At 39.9% G+C, this 16,921-nt stretch overlaps 1 protein-coding gene across 1 annotated transcript in view; it reads right to left on the bottom strand.

The window, feature by feature from the left end:
* Nucleotides 1-14,799, bottom strand: part of LOC138030537 (E3 ubiquitin-protein ligase DZIP3-like) — a 36,772-nt gene extending 21,973 nt beyond the window's left edge. Inside the window, exons 1-4 of the mRNA XM_068878434.1 lie at nucleotides 14,468-14,799; nucleotides 14,279-14,383; nucleotides 6,294-6,945; nucleotides 5,651-5,713 (exon numbers count right to left, since the gene is read on the bottom strand). Coding sequence (XP_068734535.1) covers nucleotides 5,651-5,713; nucleotides 6,294-6,930 — 700 coding nt within the window. The 5' untranslated portion in view covers nucleotides 6,931-6,945; nucleotides 14,279-14,383; nucleotides 14,468-14,799. The remainder of the gene's footprint in view (nucleotides 1-5,650; nucleotides 5,714-6,293; nucleotides 6,946-14,278; nucleotides 14,384-14,467) is intronic.
* Nucleotides 14,800-16,921: the final 2,122 nt, after the last annotated feature.

Below are 16,921 nucleotides of genomic sequence, written 5' to 3'. Positions count from 1 at the left end.
TCACAGTGTTACGAGTTCGAATGTTTTGAGGAAAGGTAGTTTGCAAACTAAACTGAACGCAGGGTTGTCGGAACAACAACAAGAAGATTTATTCCAAAATGAACGTAGTTTCCACGAAGTAAACTCTAAATAACACGTACTCGATAAACTTACACGGCCTCCGCCAACTTGAATAAACACAGCTTCTGTCACACTTGACTAAACACGGCCAACGCCAACTCTCTTCGCTTGTGAAAAACTAGTTAGAAAAACACTCCGCTTGGACTCGTCTACTTATATACTCTGACAATAAACTTCTAGAACTTTCTAAATTAGTAATGAATCTAATTATAGAAAGATTACAAAACACACCGATTTAGAAACGCTTACGCACGAACCTAAAAATAAACAAACTACGAACTCTCGCGAAGCGTCTAGAAAGTAACGCTTGTCACGCAATACTATTTGTCGTAACATAACCCCCTCTTGAGAAGAAATTTCCTAAATTTCTACTAACAACGAAAAATTAGTTAGATAGTACCACTGAGGAGGCAGTCCAGTGTCTCTTAAGTTATTCCTCTACTCTGCTTAGATAATCTGCTCAAATACTTGTCACCATTCAACTTCTGGAACAAATGCTCAGCAGTTGGCATAGGCTCAGGATCAAACACGGTTAACTTGTTCAGTTTACGATAGTCCACGCACACACGATTTGAGTTGTCTTTTTTCTTAACAACTACAACAGGCGAAGCATACGGCGAACTTGATTCTCTTATGACTCCCATCTTCATCATGTCTGTAATATCCTTCTTCAGCGATTCTCTTAAGCTATACGGTACTGGGTATGGTCTTGATCTAACTGGTTGGTCGGATGTAAGCTTGATATGATGCTGAGCCAAACTTGTTGTGCCTGGGGCTTCTGTGAACAAGCTTTGAAACTCATTTGCAAGGTCCATGAACTCTGCTCTTTGCTCATCAGAAAGGTTATCTCCTATGGTCACATCATTGACTGACTCTTTCGCGACATAACCACCAATCTCCAGAAAATCAATACTATCCACAGGGTCAACTTCTTCTACTTCACTCTCAACATGTTCGTTCGTACAAATGTTAGCGTTCGTTTCACTAGCAACTGCTCCAACGGAAACAGGATCCTCTCGCTCAAAATACTTCTTCAGTAGATTAGCATGGTAAACTCTCTCTTTTCCTTTGACTCTCACTCTATAATCATTGAGACCAACTACAGCACTAACCTCAAATGGACCTTTCCACTGCATTAGGAGCTTGTTGTGGTCGGTCGGTAGCAGCACTAACACTTTGTCTCCAGGTACAAACTTCCTGACTTTAGTCTTTCGGTCGTAATAATGCTTGCCTTTATTCTGGGCTTTCTGAAGCTCGGTGTGCGCCAGTTTGAGGGTATCTTCAAGCTTCTCGCGTAGCTCAAACACATACTGATAGCTGTTCTTTACTTCAGGCTCCTCCAGCTCTTTCGTCCGAAGCTCTTTGAGAATAAACATCGGTCCTCTGACAGCCCTTCCATACAGCAACTCAAACGGCGAAAAACCAGTAGACTCCTGGGGAACTTCACGATATGCAAACAGCAACGGGTTAATATAGCGATGCCACTGCCTTGGCTGTTCGCTGCACAATCTCTTTAACATACTCTTCATTGTTCCATTAAACTTTTCCGTCAGGCCATTACACATAGGATGATAAGGAGTCGTGGTGAGCTGTTTAATGCTCAAAAGCCGCGTCACTTCCTTCATACACTCAGAGACGAACTGGGTACCAAGGTCGCTTAAGATCTCTTCAGGCACTCCCAAACGACTAAAGATATCCACCAACGCTTCTGCCACAGTCTCAGTATCAATGTTCTTCAGCGGGACAGCTTCAGGGTAACGAGTTGCAAAGTCGACCAATGTCAATATATATCTATGACCGTCCTCACTCGGGGGAACAATAGGTCCAACCAGGTCGATTGCTACTCTCTTAAATGGCTTGTCAATTAATGGCATCTTCTCTAGGGGAACCTTCGGTACGGAACCCTTGTTAACTGTCTTCTGACATACATCGCAGGACTTGCAATAACGGGTCACGTCCCCTTGAATGCCTGGCCAATAGAAAGCGCTTTGAATCTTATCAGTCGTTTTCTTTATTCCCATGTGACCTCCCATGATCGATCCGTGCGCTAGTTCCATTATTCGACTTCTCAGCTGCACAGGAACCATAACCTGCTTCAGGAGTTTACCTCCGTTCACATAAGGGTGCTTGTAGACGCGGTACAGAACTCCACCTTTCACTTCAAATGAAATCTCAGCCTGGCCTCTCACAACTACGTCATCTTTCTCCCAAAATTTCTGTAGGCTCTCGTCATCACGCTGCATTTGCTTGAGCTTTTCTCTATCAACTACAGGACTTTCTTTGGTATCTGGTACCTTCAACGGAATATGTTCTCCAGCTTTCTTAACTTGACTTCTCGTGGTTACAGCACAAGCTTCTTGTACAGAAACTTGCCAGCTTGGGTCTGGGTCGTCAGCGGCTCTTGCGCCTGGTACATTACCAATAATTAAATCATAAACAGCATCGGGGAGACACTGCGCTTCCACTTGGCCCTTGAGATAAGGTGCATCAACATCAATCTTTGCGATGGGAACTTTCCTTGCCGTATTGTCAATGAGCAGCATAACATTAAATTCGCCAGTAAACTGATTCTCCGACACAAGGTCCCTCTTTACTACAATTCCACTACAACCAGTATCTCTCAGAACATCAACGGGCGTCTCTCCAACTCTACCTTTCACGACAGGCATTTTACTTCTCACTCCAGTCAACGGTTCAATACAAGCACTACTCAACAATGGAATCTTCTTACCACAGGCTAACAACAACTTATCATCTTTAATACAGGCCTTAATTTCTTCATCAGTAGGTTTAACCTCAGGTGGCTGAACTAAACAACTGGCACTCACTTGACCACGCTCCACAGGATTACCATCCTTACTTTGTCCTCCTGATCTGCGTCCACCTGATCGACAGTTTCTAGCTTCATGTCCCTGCTTACCACATAGGAAACACTTTCTTGTTAGGGTTGGGCAGTTGACAGCTTTATGACCTCGGGTGTTGCACTTAAAGCAATGCAGAGCTGGTGGATTAATCTGCATGTTCTTCGCCTCTTCCCTCTCAGGCTGCACTGTTGGCTTTCTGCTCGCTGAGCTGAACAAATGTTTACCATGAGCCTCCAAGTACTGGTCAGCGATCTTCGCAATCTTTGCTAGAGTTTCAGGTGCCCTTTCTCGCAGGTGAATTGCCAAATCCTTAGGGCAAGAGTCAATAAATTGTTCTTTCACGATCAAGTCCTTAAGACCATCAAAGCTTCGCGCAGTATCCGAAAGCTCTAGCCACCGTAACAGGTATCTGTCCAGTCGCACAATAAACTGCTCCGGACTTTCGTCAACTTCTGGTTTGGATGCCCTAAATTTTCGACGATAGCCGTCTTCGGTAAGGTCATATCTCTTCATTAACGCAATCTTTACCCTGTCATAATTCTTAGCTGCGTCCTCCGATAGACGTGAATACACTTCTAGTGCCCGTCCAGACAACAGAGCACTGAGCTTCGATGCCCATCCATCTCTTTTCCACTTAGCTGTCTCGGCAAATCTCTCGAACCTCTGCAAATACGCGTCCAAATCGTCTTTACCATCAACAAACGAGGGGAGTTTAGGTGCCTTAGCCCGATCCTCTCTCACTTCAGGACGTCCGTCAGCGTTCTCCACAGCCAAACGTGCAATCTCCAGCTCATGTTCTCTTTTTGCCGCTTCAATAGCCTCTTTCTGTTTCAACAGCTCGGCTTCCATCTCCAATTTTCTTAGTTCGCGTTCTTGTCGCCTAGTTTCTCTCTCTTCGTCTTCTCTTCTTTTATCTTCTTCAAGTAATCGACGTTTCTCTTCTTTTTCTTCTTCAAACCGCCTACGTTTTTCTTCTCTTTCTTCCTCCAATTGTCTTCGTTTTTCTTGTTTTTCTTCCTCCAATTGTCTTCGTTTTTCTTCTTTTTCTTCCTCTTCCCTCCTTCTTTCTTGTTCTAACTTTTGTTGCTTCTCTACAAACTCGAGCAGCTTTGCTCCTTCCAGACCAAACTTTTCGCCAAGCTGAATAAATTTCTCCATTTCCACAGCACTAAAATTCCACGGCTCTTTCACTCGCTACAACTTTTTTCACAGCGCAGCTACTTCCTTCCAAGTTGTGATCCTTTCCTGGTTTCTGTAGTCGCAAACAAATGAATTCCTCTCCCGGACAGGCCCCCAATGTTACGAGTTCGAATGTTTTGAGGAAAGGTAGTTTGCAAACTAAACTGAACGCAGGGTTGTCGGAACAACAACAAGAAGATTTATTCCAAAATGAACGTAGTTTCCACGAAGTAAACTCCAAATAACACGTACTCCATAAACTTACACGGCCTCCGCCAACTTGAATAAACACAGCTTCTGTCACACTTGACTAAACACGGCCAACGCCAACTCTCTTCGCTTGTGAAAAACTAGTTAGAAAAACACTCCGCTTGGACTCGTCTACTTATATACTCTGACAATAAACTTCTAGAACTTTCTAAATTAGTAATGAATCTAATTATAGAAAGATTACAAAACACACCGATTTAGAAACGCTTACGCACGAACCTAAAAATAAACAAACTACGAACTCTCGCGAAGCGTCTAGAAAGTAACGCTTGTCACGCAATACTATTTTTCGTAACACACAGAACTATTAAAGACAAGGCGCCTATAAGGGCATATCCGTGGAATGCGCAAACAGTTAACACAAATTGTCCAGTTACCGTGAACTTCAACTAGAGGTAAACTTCGGAAAATGGCGAGAGATTACCATTGTAACTTGAAGTTGTTTGTTGTAAAAACTCATTAATGCTACTAAATTTGCAAATGCAGACAACAAAGCCCTATTAGCCGGTTATCAAGATACGAGATTATTTATTTATTTATTTTTTGAAGGAGACTTTATTCAAATCCCACAGTTTTACTTGCTTCCTTAAACTCCATTCATCCAAAAATTACAAGATCAGCCTTAAATCATCCGCAAAACTAATTAAAAATCACAGTTCAACAACTTATCATCCTGGGCCAGTTGTTCAAAAGCCGATTAACGCTAATCTCAGTTTTAAAATTAACAAAGGAGTTTTATTCTCTACTCCCAAATGCTGTTCAAGGCTGATATTCGGTAAAACGTTACATTAGAAGAAGTGAATCTTGAAAAACACAAATAAGCAAAGGAAACTTTCACCAGCACGTTGAAAACATGAAACAAAAGTTTACGCTGGATCAAGTTAATCGGCTTCAGAACAACCGGGCCCTGTATTCGAAGTACGGTTCTGTAATCCTGGTTTAGTTCCTTCCAAACTATTTAAATCTGCCACGGCGAAAACAAGAAGACAACATCTGTACTCCATTTCTCTCAGTGCTCAAAAATCTAAAATTCCGTAATTGCAATTCCATAATCTTGATTTCAGTATTATTGATACACAGTTTTATGGAAGAGTAATACTAGTCAATCTTAAGTCAGGTAGATGCACTATTGAGATTTCTACAGGTAGTTCTTCAGCCATTACTATAAATCACAATGTACATCTATGGTGCTTGTTCTATTCAATTAATCAACACACCTTGTACTTCTCCAATCATGTCCTTGGTGCTGTCTTCATTTGATTTCCACTGCTTTAGCATTTCTGGAGTCGAACAAAAAGCAAGATAAATGAGTCAATAAAGAGATTGACATTGGGTTTTTACTGGTTTGGTTTAATATTGGCCCCTTCCCTTCATTCATTCCCTCCTTAGAATGACACTAATAGCTATATTTAACTTTGTCTGATAGAAGACAACTAAAAAAAGGCTAACCAATGTTGGCTATCTGCCAATACTGCAGCTATGGCCTGTGTCAAGAAATTATTATTGCATGTGCATTATGTTAGCCCCTTATGGTGTGACTAAACCAGCAGTAATTCAGTGTGATGCTGCTCAAACTGGACTACAGGTGCAACCCTCTTGCATCAAAAGCACCCAGTGCTTTTCAGTTCTTATTAGATGACCTAAACTGTCACTATGCACAAACAGAAAACTACATGTACACATGTAGCTCAATTTTATAGACTATGTGTGCAAGAAATTTGACCAGTACCGGTACATCTTTGAAAGAAACAATGCAATTGTGTAGTCCAACCATAAACCACTGGAAACCACACTTAAAGAAAGCCATCCACAACGATGAGGTCAATTAGATATCTCACTCATTTTTAAGGTCAGGCATACCTTCTAAACTTTCAAGCTTTTCCTTTGTACTCTCATCATCTATCTTCCACTCCTTCAGCAACTTTTGATAATGCTCCTCAACAACAGGATCCATGCACTCAGTCTTCAAGCAGATGATCACACTGAAATAAGTTGCTCCAGATCCAAGGCCAAGTAGGGCATAACTTATATCCTGCCATAACATATTGAATGTTGCATCATCAACAGAAGCTTGGCTTGCATGAGCATAAACTTGGTTTCTGTAATACTTGATCCTCGCTATGTTTGCCTCACGACTGTTATCACCAGGGAGAGGAAGCTTGTCCCAACTTCCAGTACTGGAAGGAGGAGTGAGACTGCATATATTTCTCAGCAGTACCATCAGAAGTGTAATGTCAAAGCTGGCTGATGACACAGATGAAGGATGAGTTGGGTACAGCTTTCCCCATTGTGTGGGATTCAAAACTTTCTTTTTCAGAAACAGCAATGTAGGGTGAGCTAAGGACAAAACCTTGGGAAGAGTAGCTGATGGGTGTATTGTGTCAAAGGTGTCTCTCAGGGCCTGGGTTCCCACATCCACTAGAAGCCGGCATAGACGGGCATAGTTGGTCGTCTCCTTTGACGAGGCAAAAGAAGCTGGAGCTGGAACAGATGCCATATCCCAAACTGTTCACTAGATAAACATAGAAAACATGAGGGTGGTTGATTGGTAATCAAATGCGTAGAAATGCATTGGCAACGCAAGGGCATTTGGTAAGTGTACATGTAGCACGCACTGGGTGTAAATAGGAGGGAATGGAGCATTTTGAAATAGAAGAAAAGCATTGTAAGGAACTAGTGTACCTCTTGAATCATATTAAATTGCACATGACACAGTTAAAAATAATATTTTTAACTGTATCATGTGCAATTTAATATGGATGTACATGTATATTTCACTATGGTTTAACCAACTGACCCCTAGGAGTGAGGATTATTTATTTTTACTCTGCATGGCTAACGCCAAATAAAATACTTGTCAATGGGAGGCACTTTACTGTAGGTGTGAATGGGTTTGCACAAAGGACTGCTTGCTCGATTTATGAATTCAACGGATGGCTTCCAGTGTTGGGTGTCCTTTTAAGCACACTTAAAAAGACTCTAACATAACATTTTAGGGGCAGACTTTTCATTTATACATCGGTGAAATGAATGTGAACCATCCAAAAGAAGTGCAATGTGTTCTCATGAATCACATTCATAATGCAACAAACACATTCCATACCTTGTTTAAATAGCGTTCACTCTGCTTTAACTTTGCATTTTTTGAGGTAGAAATATATAATCCATACCCACAGTGATCAAGAAGATTACACAGGATCTGTTACTGAGACAACAAGGAATTCAACATTAAGTTTTAATATCTCATAGCAATGTTGGAGTATCGATTTTTTAAAGGAGTAACTTACAGTAAGTAACCTCCAAAGGACATACTGTAATTAACGAATCTACGCCGGCCCACTCTAATGGTGCTAAAACAGTAAATGATGCTTTGTGACTCTTACATGTACATAATATCATAAGGATAGAATGCAGACGTGAAAATCATCCTTCGCAGCCTTTAAGTCACTTAGTGATTTACTCTGTTACACCCACAAGGAACTTTTCCATTTATGGTCACACAAAAGTCATACATTTATTTTGAAAACACAAAGTTGTAATTTCTTTTCCTGGCATGGCACGTTATGATGTGGATAACATGCTCCAGCTAAACAGCAGTCAAGCAGTTAATAAGCAACTAAAATCTGGTCAGTGTTCTGTGGTATTAATGTTTTTGAGTAAACCTAGAGGTTGTTAACCCTTTAAGGCCCGAGAGGCTCCCCACTGACAAATAAAATCTATAAGTGGCCACTGGACAAATAAATGCAGATTAAAGAGAAAATATATTAATGCCTTCTAACTTTGGTAAATAATGTTTGCGTCACAAGCTTGATATCACACAAAATACCATGAAAATGGTGAGAAAAATATTTACATATTTAGAACAAAAAAATATAGTTTTCTTCCTCTGGAATCATGATTTAAAACGATAAAATATATAAATTTCAGTACTTGGAGCGCAATTAAAAACTTAAAAAGTGGGATATTTCGTTCGGAGCCACCGAACATCTTTCTAGGAATATACTGTAAATTCGTCAGCTGACAGTTCATGAACATCGCAAGCTCACAGGTCATTCAGTGGATTCCAGCAAAACAATTTAAAGTTCTTGCCACGGAGAATAACACATTCAAACGCCACATAAGGGAGGCAATTGAGATAAGATCACGTAAGCTGTCTTTGAGCAGAGACAACGGCTTTGAATTAGCCAGCATCTACATTGTAGGACACCATCTTAGCGCCCTCGAGACCATTACATAACCCTTCTTAACATTCAAATTTGCATTGCTGCTGACGAATTTCGGTGGATCCAACAAAATACAACTGTATCCCACTTTTACATTGTAAGTTTTTAATTGCACCCAGAGTACCGAATTTTTATCTTTTTTATAGTTTTAAATTTACATATTTAATTACGTGTATTTAACAGGGAAGCCCCTTTTTCCTTGTCAAAGTTCCTCTGAAGGAAAATTCTGCAAAAGGTTTCCATAAAGATTACTGTACAGTATCCTCACCAGCCTCTGATTTATCAGAGTTCCCAGATCTTTTTTCATAATTATTGCCTGAACTTGTGAAGTAGTTTGGAGCTATATCGCAAGGAAAAGGTTCAAATCCAATGTCTTCTTTGAGCATTTCATTCAAAGTTGAATCATTTTCAGTGATAAGCCATTCCTTTTTCCAACCTCAAAATCGAGATAAGTAGTTATTAATTCACTTTTATTATGTAGGCAAACTGGTCCAAGATGAAAAGGAGAATTGTGATTGGTTTCCCCAGTACAGACTGAACAAGCTAGTAGTTCCACAAGGTTTTTATCACATTCTCTCTCTTGCAGAGGGTTTTCTACAATGTATTCCTTGAGTCTTTCCTCTTTGTTTTCTTCTGCTAACGGTTCTGGAAAGTAAAATTCATACTGGAACTCCGACCGACATGACTAAATGAAAAACAATCATTTCTTGCACTTTCTTTTTATGTCAGAGAAAATGAAAACAGAAAATGGGAACAGTTTGGCAACCCATATACGCTGCTTCACGACCAGTCCATCTTAGTGGCCCATAATGCAAAATCCGGACCGCTCAGAGAATATTGGTCTTGTTCCTTGTTTTTAGTGGACTGTAGATTGTCAACAACAATTTTTTTTTGTTCCTCTGGGTCTCCCGACATGAGTGCACTGACTCAGTCGTCCAACCACAGTCACGCCTCCTTTGTGTTGGCAAACTTAAAAAACATTCGTGAAGCATTGAAAGATGGCTAAGAGGCCAAGCGAGAATGAAAGCAATAGTGTAAAAAATGAGGAGAATATTAAATTCTTAGATGTACTATAAGTCATCTTCATGCCCCTTTATTAGTTAATAGGACTTTGTACATAGTTGGCCGTTCGCGATCGTAACTGTTATTATTTTTTCTCAGTGCATGAGTGGGTGGAATTCAACAAATCCTGCAATGATTGGTTCCGAAAGCGGGCGTACACCCCACTGTAATTTTCTCATCCAGCTCACTTACGGTGGCGGTATGACCCAGCCTTGGTTGCATGAGCATGTGTGATGTCCAAGGTTACATTTCCATTTTTTTCCGACACCGAATCCATTTACATAAAGAAGTTACTTTCAATTAAACAAGAGGATTGTAAAAAAAAAACTCTTTTTGAAACATTCAGTTTGTAAGTCGCTTTAATGCTACATCCACTATCAAGTGCAATGCGAGTCAACAACTAAAAAAAGTGATTTCAGAGAGGAAAAAAAATTAATAAGTTATTTACCAGCTAAGGGTAGGTCCGTATAGCGAAAAACTGTGACCTCGGTCTTCAAAAAGCTGCCCTCATTTACAATGAAACATGATTTTAAAATTGCTGATCTTTAAAAATCCTGTTCCAAAGAGGAAATTTAAAAGTCTGCTTGAAATTAGCAGCACCCCTGAGTCATCCTAGACGACTAGAAGATTTACCGGGCGACTACTTTTTGGTAAAATGAAAAGGTTGGTTGTCCAGAAAAAAAAAACAACAACAAAGGACAATGCAGCCAAAAATAAAAAAAAAAGAAAATGTATTACATAAGCAGCACCAGACTCTCTCAATGGTTTTCTGTTGTCAGTGTCTGATAGTAATTTGAAGTTAACAATTTTTAATTTGCCAAAGTTGAGCATTTTTCCATGTTTTGAATATATGTGGGCCCAGTGACTTTTACAAAAAATTGTCAGATAGGAAAATTCAAGTGTAGCTTGCGATGAAGATCGAAAACTCCCTTTAATTTTGAAAATGCTAAAACTTAAACCCAGAATTCCACAAAAGAAATACCAGGCACACACTTGGAACTACATGTAAGGCCCACACAAGCTCCAACACCATGTGATTCAATTTCCCAATAGACCACAAAGCATTTATCAGGGCAACCACCATTAATTTTACTGGTTAAGTTGCCCGGCTTTTGAAATAGGGACAACCTCTTTTTTTAATTTTTTTTTTTTTAAACACTGCATAAAGAGTCTCTGCTTTTCTCATTTGAGGAGGTAGCTTATTCCATTCCTGGAATGCAGTCACACTAAATGTTCTTCCACCTTCTGTTTTTCATTTCACTCAAGGACAGGCTACATTGTGTGTTAAATTTAGCATATCTACAGGGCTTGAAATTAACTTTTTCGCTCAGGTGCCCGCTGGCGACTAATGGGGAAAATTTGGTCGCCAGATCATAAATTTTGGTCGCCAACTTTGCATGCAAGGAAAGTCTTAATTATTAAATAGCACAAAAAAAAAAAAAAACAACAACAACAGCATGAGAAAGATCTCTAAAGCCATTGTTGTTTTCGGCTTAGTTTAGTGATGGTGTTCTTTAAGGTTAATTGAAATGGAGCGAAGCACAGTCCATGTTTTCCATAGCAAGGCAAACATGGGTCCATTATCCTTGCTTTTCACCTCTAGTTCCTTATTCTCCTGCAGCTTGTGTGGCAAGCAACTTACCTTTATCGCGACTAAACGCAATACAACAATTGCTCGGCCTAGGCCCCCACACAACCACAATGCTCGTACCATTCTCTGACCGAGATAAAATAAAAGGAGCGGCAGGAGCGGCTCATATACAGTTTCAGTAGCCTCTAGAATCAGAGGAACTTGGTTTCTTAACGTACTTTTCTACCGGTATTTATCTCCATTTCTTAATCACCTTGGGCAGTCAATTTTTCTGGTGTTCGCTTTCTAACAGAGGGGACAAATTCTCCAACCCACTTTACGTTAAGGGTACAGGTTGCTTTTTGAAGGTTCCATGCAAATTTCAAACTCATTATGCGATGTCTAGTTTCATTACCAATATATTATCAATATCAAGCTAGTCCCGAGGAGGTTCTTCGGTAATATGGCTAAATCTACGTTTTCAGCATTCACAACTCACGATGGATTTAAATTTTCAATTAACCTTCTTGCTGAATCTTCGTCTTCCAGGCGCAAAATTCACGTAACCGGCAAGAAGCATACAGTGTTTTAAGTGTGCCCATGATCCCATGAAGCCGCTGAAACCATATGGCGCCTATAGTAAACGCGGTGATCGAAGTATCGAAGTACATTTGTGCTATTAATTAACAATGTGAGAAACCGATTTTCTTGTAGTATTTATACATTATTTTAAGGGGGAAAGAAAGGTGAGTCGTGTTCTAGCTACCAGTTCCTAACGATTTCATCATATAAAAATTCAAATACAACAGTTGTCTACTGTTTATCCTGGGTTATCATACAAAACGTGATTCGCAAGCTGGCGACCAGTGCTGAAAATCTAGTCGCCAGCACTCAATTTTTGGTCGCATTGGCGACCAGTGAGTCGCAATTTCAAGCCCTGATCTAGTCTGCCATGAATGAGTCTAACTGGTAAATACTAATAAACTTGTAAGATAACTGTGCATGTCACCTTGCAAAAGCTTCTATGTGATAAAACACTTGGCTACAATAGCTTAGCGTTCTCAAAGAAAGGAAGCCATTTCACTTAAAATTGTTAAATAACTGAACAGAGGGTGCATAACTATCAGCACCAACGATGATTCTTGCTGCTCTCGTTTGTAGCTTTAAAACACGATCTAGATAATGTTTATCACAATTTGGTCAGATAACACTTACATAATACATGTACATCACTGGTCTAATAATAGCATTGTAAAAGAGAACTCTACATGTATGCTTCATTTCCAGGCAATGTCCAATCTTTTTTAAAATTCCAATGCGCTGGGATAGTTTCCTACATAACTTATCAACATGGGATTGAAATGTTAGTTCCCTATCAATTTCCAGACCTAGGAGCTTTGCACAGAAATAGTCATATCATGAGGGATTCTGTTGGAGAGACCCTTGTCACAGATGGTAAAAACTTTAGTTTTCTTCTCATTAAGTGGAAGCTTGTTGGCTGTGGCCAAATGAACCATTTCAGAAACTGTTGCATTTAAGGAAATTTGCCAACGATTTATATCCATCCAAATGACGGAACAACTTAATGTTGTGCTGTTAGCATAAAGATCAGTGTTAGCAGAACTACATGTAACATGAAGAACACTGAAGCCAATGAAATTTAATTTTTAGCATCTGAGGGAATACAGTCCTTATGGTCCACTATTCCGGTGGGGCTCAGTTTGTTCTCCAACAGTTGTGGGCACTTAATTGAGCGTCAAGCACAGGTCTTTCGGAAGGTGTTTTCTTGTAATCAAGTCAACAAACTACCGCCTGAGGTCACTCACAAAACGGCTATTGCATTGATCTACATCTAGACCTACATTTATTAATTGACAACGCTTTCACATCAAGCCAATAATGGTGGGCCTAAGTGTTGTAATTGACGGTGGGTTGAAATGAAAATTCAATCTTTGTCAATTGATTCTGATGTGAAGTTGTGACCATGGGATCATTTTATCTCGGGATATTTGGCACAGTTTGGTGGGCTCCCAAGAATGAAGTGCGCAGCCTTGGAAGTTTATAATATGGTGGACAATCGAGAAATTGAAAATTAAATGGCTCAAATTGTATTGGATCTGCAAAATAAGCAAACGGGAAGAAAACTACTCACAATGGCAATAAAGTAAGGCTTTTTAAATGAGAATTTTTTCATATAATTATCTTCTTAAGCCTTTTATCGTGTTTCCCAAACAAATCCTTGTTTTTTTCGGCCATGTTGGCTTCCCTCACACTGAGCTTGGGGTGCATGTGGTTATTGAGGCCTTCCAAGGGGGGTAGTCTTGTCGCCTTGTCGCATCCTTTTGTGCACCTTTGTCGCCTGACCAGCGGAGGAAATTGTCGCTGTCGTTTTTCGTTTGTCGGTTTTTTTTGTTGTCGCTTTGTCGAAATGAAAAATGGATTGTCGTTTTCGCAAATTGTCGCTTCTTTCGTGTCAACTTCTGTCGGCTGTCGGTACTTTGCTAACAAATTGTCGCCACATTTTGACGCAATGTCGCTTGTCGCTCAAACCCCTTGGAAGGCCTCGTTATTCGACGAACAATTTGTCTGACACGCGTAAAACCTACTCTTAAATTGCAACGTGTGGAAAAAAGGGGATGACAATGAAGAAGAAGAAGAACCGATTTCGGTGAGACGCAAATACCTTTGACCACAGCACTACTTTTTCTCTCGGTCTCACTTCCTTGTTGGTGTAAAAATACGATTATCATTACACAGTACTGCTCTGTGTAAGAACTCACTAGAAGAGCGACCTACTCTCGTTTTTTTCCAAATCCTACCATGCTTTATGCTTGAATAATACTCCAAATTATAATAGGTTAAAAATAAACACTAAACTGAACATCATCAAAGTTCTTTCCCAATGTAAATCATCGATTCAAGCGACTTTTACAACGTGATCGAGCTTCTGTTTACGCTTAATTCTTGTCCAACAAAATGGTCTGTCTTACCTTTTCGACAACTCTCATTCCCTCAGGATTATTCGGTGTACTTTTGCCAGATACAGTGCTTTTCGGTTCCCAAGGAGACAAAGGTCCTGATGAGACGATAATCTTCTAAAAGCGAACATAAAGATGCAAGCACTTCATTGTACGTACGTGTATTACGAGACCTTGTAAAGTCCCGCGAATCTCACTCACCTCATTCACTGAATGAACGATGGGATTATCTTAATAAACCGACCATACGAAATGTATTTATAATTTTCAATTGAAAGGCTGCTTTCCAAATTTTGAAACGCCTGACAAATAGGACATTTTCAACCAACCCCTGTTTTCTTCCACCAACATGGCGGCGAAACCAAGTAACTCGTGTAACACTGGGTAACACTGGGTATATTGTCCCGACTTAAGGACGTTCGCACCCAAAACGTTCCCACGTACAGATTTTTTTTAAACTTGTCACGCAAAAAGGTAATGATCTACTTTTGCCAAAAAGGCCAAAAAAATGGGGGGTCAACGTGCTCGTTTACGAGATCATGAGGTGCATTTTTAGAAGATTGCGTTACTTTAAGACGAACTTAGCTTACAACTGTCAGCAATAAAAAAGCTACATGAGTGAAATTTAGATCAGGTAAACGTACTCAGTTCAACATAACTAATAGAAACTAAATTAACCTTTGCAGCTGATGTCTTTTTCTGAGGTAAAATAGACCTTGAAAAACGAAAGAAAGAAAAGAAAGAAAACTTCGGTCGCGCGAGAGCATAAAAGGCCAAATATTTGTAACTTCTCACGTACAGATTTTTTTTGTTTTTTGTTAAAATGGACAAAATCAAGAAAGGAAGTGATCTAAGGAAAGAAAAATGGGGGTCACCGAGCATTCAAGAGAGTAAAATCGCTGCGAAGTTCTCAAAGCGATTGTCTATTTGCACTGTCACGCCATTGCGTGACATTTCCGAGAAGACCTGGGTCCACAGCTATCCCATGATGCCACATACTTTCATGTTCCATTCTTGTGGAAAATTTTTGCGCCTTTAGCATCGTGTTTACCTGCGTGGTCTACGATGCATGACGTATGCGTGACATGTGCGAAAAGATGCGCAGTAGCAATGAGCGCGAACGTCCTTAAGTGTTATTGTCAGAGAAAACCGGGCACGAGCAAAAGATCGAGGTCGGCCGTTTACCTCCACATTTTCACAGCGTAAAACCTACCTGAAAAGAGTAGTAACGGTCACATTTGCAGACGCAGAAGTTCTTTTTTCTTCGAGATATAAATATTCACTGATTTTGGGCATTCCAGCGGCCTAAAATAATCGAAATTTCGGTCAACTTTTTATGGGCCTTGAAGACACTTTGTAGGGCCTCCTGAAGTTTTCATATGTTTGACACAATATTTGTCCCCTACTAAGTTGTTCAAGATTTGATAAATGGCCGTCGCTTAAAAAAGATGATTTCTACGTCGTGTTAAAAATCAGCGCTGAATCGTTAATGAGCTTGACCCAAATTTTTGTGATTTTTGGGCGGCTCTATCATAAAAATGCGGCAGTTTATTTCGAAAGTACACTTACGCTCTAATAGCCTATTGTGTAGTTATGAAAAACCAGGTGAGTTAAAATTGGTATCTACAAGCAAATTGAATTACTTTGCCTCGGAAGAGTGCAATAAAAACTGCCAGCGAAAAATATTTCCCGCCAAATTTTGACTGAAGGATATCAATATGTAATTACACATCGCGCAACTCTAGTCCTTAATTCACCTCAAGGGCTGCCCAAAAGAAATTTGTTTCTTATCGGACTTCGTGATCAAGTGTGTACATTGTGATTTCATGTGTACCAAGTTGAAAATCCAGTTACCTCTAAAAACCTCAGCTGAATTTTCCCGCGAAAATTTTACAAGCTGGGCAGAACGCCGGAAGGCTTTCTTTGTTACTCTTTTCACTGTTGCAAAAAGACAAATAATAGAAGGCAAATAATGCGAATACAATCACACACAGGCTCTGGAAACAGTTTCTTGACATTGTCTGGTTTGACCGTCCTATCAGTGTAACCCGTATTTTATTAGATTGAAGGATTATAACTTCTTTTGTTTCTTTTTGGACTTGATAAGGAAGATTCCTATCCACAGGATCGTTTTTAGCACGTGTTTCTAGACAATCAAGTTTACATCTGAAAAATTATCTCTGTACTTAACCGTTTCTTTGTTTGTTCAAATCCAACAAAGCGAAAATTGGCATGCCTTCGGGCTTCCAAAGAAAATACTTAGGAATGAGCATTATACCCGTATTTAGATCGATTACGTCATGCAAATCGAGTACGTAACTAAACAGATAATGAGTTATGGAGTAACTTCTACTAGGGTTTTTGGGTCCTCCTGACCAATGAAAATCTCCAGTTTTCTTTCTTCTTCCAATGAAACAAGGATGTCGTCAACCTGCACAACTTGAGCGAGAATTACCAAAAGTCGCCGCGATCTCAGAGAGCACGTTCATCATGTTCAGGTTTGAAAACATGTGCAGGTTTTCACATACGCTTCCAGGGGCTCAATTAAGGATTTCTTCCTTGCTTGTGACCCTGAAACTGATAATTGTAGGCTTTCACAAATTTCTGTTAGCTCGGCTATTTTTAACATGTGCAGTTTGTTTGCTCTTGAAAGTT

This window comes from Montipora capricornis, chromosome 13, assembly GCF_036669925.1.
Source record: "Montipora capricornis isolate CH-2021 chromosome 13, ASM3666992v2, whole genome shotgun sequence".
NCBI classification, from domain to species: Eukaryota; Metazoa; Cnidaria; class Anthozoa; order Scleractinia; family Acroporidae; genus Montipora; species Montipora capricornis.
The sequence above is the reverse complement of the archived record's forward strand: the minus strand, read 5'-3'. Positions and strand labels throughout refer to the sequence as shown.